The following is a 6,000-nucleotide window of genomic DNA, read 5'->3' on the forward strand; positions in this document are numbered from 1 at the left end:
ATAAACAAGAGCCGCTTAGATATTGAGAGCTATTGATAGATTCACAATACTCTAGGGGTGATATTTTTTCAAACAAAAGTCTAAGCTCAAAGTTGAAGTGAGGGATTTTGTGTACATTTTCTATGGCACATTCAGTTCTATTGTGGCACCGCAAAGCATAATGGGATACTCCCTTCAGCTGCTGTGGGTCAAACCAGTTTATTTCACAAGACAGCAATCAGTGGGGATGCTCGCAGGAATTCAATTAAAGTTTTGCTGTGCTTAATATAATGTAGCAGATTTTCTCCAAAATGGCCCATTTGGAGCCAAAAAGAAAGATCACTTTAACTGTGGCCGCAAAATGGACACCGGTCATCAGTGTTACAAGTCAGTGTTACAAATTGGGATATGCAATGTTTTTGCCGTTTGGGAACGTGTTCCATGTGCTTGTGAAATCCTGCCTTTTGGTGTAATACTGTGAATTTCTTGTTGTCTGTAGATGTCAATGAATGCCAAGGTGTGAGTGGTGGCTACCAGCCTTGCAGCTATGGATGTAACAACCAACAAGGAAGCTTCTCTTGTGGATGTCCCAATGGATATGTCAGTGTAGCACAAGGGTGAGTACTTCCATCTGTGTGTAGATTCTCTTTCAGTTCATTGCATTTGTTGGGAGCAATTATATGTAACCCTTAGAGAAAATGAGACTGTATGAAAGTTATGTAACACTTTACAAATAAATCCAGATGTGTTGTTAACTCTAATTACTTTACCACAACAGGAATGGCACACAGGCATGTATAATAGTAGTCATGGTAGTTAATCAAAGAAACAAAATTGATGTTTGAACTACCAATCTAGATTCTTCAGGAGGTATTTAACAGCAGCATCTCATGCTATTTTCCAATGGAACAGTGTGACCTTTGACCTGCCATAAGTTGACTGTAATTCCTACAAATGTTTTTGAAGTGTATTTTAATCCTTATGATAACTGGATTTATTTGTAAAGTGTTACACAAGCTCAACATATGGCAAAACATAATCCATGATAATGAAAGTGTCCAACTCGCCAAGGTCCTGACTGGTGTAAAAGAACATTGTGTATGTAAGGACAAGGTTACCTTTCCAAACCCTAGTATAACCATTGCTGGTATTTAGTAATTACTGCACAATCTTGGCCAGTTGCCCTGGCCAATGATGATACTGATAGACCTTAAAACCTGGTCTTCATACAAATGTCACTTAATGTTTGGAATACCTTGTTTGTTTTCTTCCACAGAGCTTGCGTTTCTACTCTGGGTAGAGGTGGCAGCAGTGCTCCATGCTACTCCTGTCTCCTTGGCCAAGGTGGTGGTCGTCGCAAACGTTCTCAGGATACTGATTTACCAACAACGGAACAATCCAACACCCCTGTCCATGCTCACCCCGGCATGACGGTATCACTTGACATTCCACTCAACAAAGCAAAACAGAACTTCAAGATCGTTAAATTTGTCACCGGTTATTCAACAGATATCGGTGACATGGAATACAAGTTAATAAGTGGTAACGAAAAGGGTCATTTCTATATTCAATCTAAAGCAGGTGGTGTAGCTATACTACGAATCAAAGATAGAATTAGGGAAGAAGCCACGTATGAACTTAAAGTAGAGGGTATAATGACAACAGATAATGAGGAACTGGCCAATGCCAAGGAATTAGCATATTTGTTTGAAGAGCCATCCATATTTGAAATTCAGGTTACAGTCCTACCCAACTGAAAATAGTGGTACAATTTTGTACTTTCGTCGTAGTAATATCATTCGCACTGGTGCTATTTTTTGTACAAATAAAAAAAAGGAAACCCACGGTTATTTGTAAAAGGTGTGAAGAATTTGACAGTTTGACACCAAAGTTCTATCCAGTGCTTGGGGTTCAGAACTGGATGGAGGGTTTTTGTATGATAGCTATACTTTCATGACATCCTGACCCATTTTATTAGTAGAGACACCTCCCGTGTAGATAGGTTTATAGTATCACTGCCCACATTGTAAATGTCATTAATCGTATGTATATATATTTCAATTTTGCATTTTTAAAATGGCTGTAAACTTTTTTTTTTTAATCTTTCATCCTGATGAACTAATTCCCTCTTTATATTAGTTACTAACATTTGTTTGGTAGTTGCTTGCAGTTATTTGTCGTCAAATAACTGTCAAGTCAAAATCCTACCTGGACAGTAGTTTTTCAGATTTGTTAATTATAGAAACCTGTTTGTTTGTCTTGTAGAGGTCCATAGATTTTAGTTTCTTTTGGCAACATAATATATCTATCATAATATTTAAGTAATTCATTTATCATCCAATTAATATGTAATGACTGGTTTAGGAAAATCCATTTGTACATACTCATGACAACGAGTCTACATTGTGAAAACCAACTTATCACTGAACGCATTGCACATATGCAATGCAAGTATACCACTAGCACAAGTTTAATTGTTGTAATGCCTTTGATAAGTTGAGTATAATACAAAAATCTTTTATATGAAAAAGTAGAAAAGGACAGTGAAATACTAAAGGAAAATGTTGCATCCTCTTGCAATAGGCTAACAGTATTAATGTTTTCATACATGCAGTAGTCGCATATTGAACTATATTATCAGAATATCAGCTTGCAACAATTTCTTTTCTTACTTCATTGTAAGTTCATTCCAAACTTTTGTATTGTCACTTGAAAATAATGACCAAATTTATATCATTCCATTCTGTCGTATGTTGGTATTCATTTTATGAATGAATTTGAAAACATAATATTTCATTTTCATGTTTATAAAGTGATCCTTTATGTTATTAACAGAAAGTTTTATTATCTTTCAACTCGGTTATCTTCAATAAAAAACTGAATTTGAGTATGAATCCATTTTGAACTCCCAATTTAAATCATGTGTGATAGGACTGCCATATGTATGTGTTGTAATGTTTTCAGGTGAATGATCAGTACATTGTGAGTTTATAGTACTCCAAGGTAGTATGTTATTAACATCTTAAACTAGAGAGTTAAGCAGGTTAAGCATGTATACCTTATGATGCCAAAATTCTTCAGCACTATGTATAAAATGAAAAGTACTTGACTTATTTTTATATATTTCATTGGAACTGCATTGCTGCAAACTCATTATTTTTTACTATTTCAAATTAGGTAGCAACATTCTGTATATTAAATTTTAATGATGGATACCTGTGATATTTTTATACTGACCTTCCTTGATAAAAAGCAATGTCCTGTTTGAATTTACTCGATAAATTTCATCATTGTTTTATACAAAAATGATATGATACCACTAAATGGTGCTCTCCAATTCATTAATAATATTGATATTTATACAAATTTCTGACCAATGTAAATCTCAGGTTACTTCAGAAAATCACTCTACAACTACAAGTACCTATATTAGATTTATAGATTCCTTGAAATGGTTTTAAAAATGATGTTGAAGTCATTTAACTATCCAATTAAACCTCAGAAACCATACTAGATCCACAGCAAAAAAATAATAATATGGCATTGTTGTAGTTGTAAATACACCAGTGTTCCAAGTCCTCATTATAAAAGCATAAAATAGTACCGTAATTAATATCCATTATCATTGTATTTAAATTATTTTGCAACATACCTGGGAGGAAGGGCATTTGTCATCTCTAGATAGATTTCAGTATTATATTGTGTTGACATTGTTATTCACCATACATACAATCAGCTATGTAACAATTTAATCACTGGTGAGAGCACATAAGCTTGGTTATTCTTGCTTCCGCCAATGAGGACTTTAACTCACCAGTTTTTGTTCCCGATTATGTTAAAATTTTCATTTCTATATATAAAACAATGGCACTGTCAAATATTCCTACATATTAGGACTAAAGCAGTATGCAGACTCCGAGTATTAGACGTATAATATTTGATGTAACATTATCTACATTATTTAATCTAGTCCCATTCTATTTCCAGTAATGTTTAAGTTCTAACGAATGTTTGATGACGTAAAATCGATAATATGTTACGTGTAATATCTGGTAGAAATATATTATCGATTACTGGAAATAGAATGGCAATAGATTAAATAACGTAGATATGTTACATCAAATATTTTACGTCTAATAAAAAGTCTGCATACTGCTTAAACAGAGAACCATAAAGCAAATAAATTTGATGTTTTTGGACTGCAGGGTATCCTAGCTGTACAGAATTTAAGTTGCCTATTAAAAGCATCAGTATTTGTAGATAGCTCAAAATATTTCACAGCTCCAAGAATATATCTTCATGGGTTTTGCAGAGAGATTTTCTATATACCAATTCCATGGAGTCAAAAGAATGAGTTTTCATAATATGTGATTTATCATTTTAAAGCTGACAATTTGAGCATTGTAAATTTATCTGGGTTTTGTGGGAGCAGGTTCCAAATGGTAATGCTGCCCTCTACATTTTATGTCATAAAGGACATTGTGAGCACGGAGTTGAAGGACATAACTTCATGTGCATCATTATGAATACAAGCCCATGTTTTATTAATACTATGCTTGGTATGTGACATTCAATTGAATGTATTTTTATTAGCTATTAGTTGCAACTTTAAAAGCTGCAAATGAAATTAGGTATTAGCCTGACTGAAATCTATCCCGATAAACAACTATTTTTAGGCCCAGAACTGGTCCAAGTATCTGAAGATTATTATCTCTTAGCAGAACCCATGATGGTATAGGGCTAGAGTGCAGTTGAAAAACCAACAGGATGATTTTAGCTTTCACTATACTAATATAATGCCAAATGTGCCTAAAATAATCCTGTCAGTTTACACTTCTTTTTTTATTTGCTACTTTTTTATTTGCATGAAAAATGGGAATTATTCTGTAGTTATGGTGATATGTGTACTAATTCCGTAGCATAGGTCATTTATTTTGTAATCGAACAGAACAGATTTTGATAAATGTTATATTAATTAATAAATGCTTTCTAAAAAATAGTTGGTGAAAAAAAGTATATAGCAAAATATTTGCCAAATGGCAGAGGACCAAATATAAATATGGCTGAAAAGCAATAGCTTGAAATTTTCTCTTTTTGTTTCTTATATCCCCAAGGTAGTGATGCAGTTGTTTTTACTCAAGTGGTGTCGGTCTTATACAAAGTATTAACTTGTTATGTACTCGTGCTTGCAAAGATGGTAAACTGCGGGTATAACAATATCACCAGGATGCAGTTCATTTACCTTAAAATTATTTGCACATTCATAGCAATGACCTTTGAACTTGTTGAGTGCGAACTGTGCCAGTGGAATTGAATGAGACATTTATGGCTTATAGTTAATGACCGTCACAGGTGTAAAACATTAATGTCACTTCCTTGATGATGTAAAAAAACATGCAATTCGCAAAAGTGTAACTGTAAAGGGATTTGTTTTTATGCCGTCAAATTGCATGACATAATGTGTAAAAAATATATATGCTGCACAAATTATAACAAGTAAATATCATTTTTTGGACAATTTCAGGTAGCACAAATATTTTGCTTCTCAAAATAATTTATATAATTATGTAAAATGTAGATCAGAAAAAAAAGAAGAAATTATTCATGTTGGGATGTTATGGATACCAATCCAGGGTGTTTTGTTATTACTGTGCCTGGCTTTATATGAAACAATAAAATATTCTTTGGAAAAAATGAAACTAAAACCAAATCTGCTTTTGTGTATAGTTTGTTGTCTGCTTGATTTGATGATAACCAGTAATACATTGTAGGTACTGTAAATTTTGTAAAAGTGCATATTTTCGCAGAACATTAATTTTCACTTTTCGAACTCAACACATCTACCACGAAAATAAAAATGTGCAAATATGTTCTTTATGTATAAGTTTATGTATTAAAAAATCAAAATCATGAATTTAAAAGCAAGCTAAATTCAAAAATTGACAAAGCGCGAAAAATTACACACAAAAATTCCCACTTTTACAGTATTTTAAGGTCGTGTTCACACTATGCCTGTTTTGC

The 6,000-nt window shown here is 33.1% G+C and overlaps 1 protein-coding gene across 3 annotated transcripts in view; it reads left to right on the top strand.

Annotated features, from left to right (window-relative positions):
* LOC140158755 (fibrillin-2-like) overlaps window positions 1–5,689 on the top strand; it is a 124,825-nt gene extending 119,136 nt beyond the window's left edge. For all 3 annotated transcript variants that reach the window (XM_072181959.1, XM_072181960.1, XM_072181961.1), the window contains 2 exons: window positions 479–596; window positions 1,256–5,689. In XM_072181959.1, the coding sequence (XP_072038060.1) occupies window positions 479–596; window positions 1,256–1,736 (599 nt within the window). In that variant the 3' untranslated portion in view covers window positions 1,737–5,689. The remainder of the gene's footprint in view (window positions 1–478; window positions 597–1,255) is intronic.
* Window positions 5,690–6,000: the final 311 nt, after the last annotated feature.

This window comes from Amphiura filiformis, chromosome 8, assembly GCF_039555335.1.
Source record: "Amphiura filiformis chromosome 8, Afil_fr2py, whole genome shotgun sequence".
In the NCBI taxonomy this organism is placed as follows: domain Eukaryota; kingdom Metazoa; phylum Echinodermata; class Ophiuroidea; order Amphilepidida; family Amphiuridae; genus Amphiura; species Amphiura filiformis.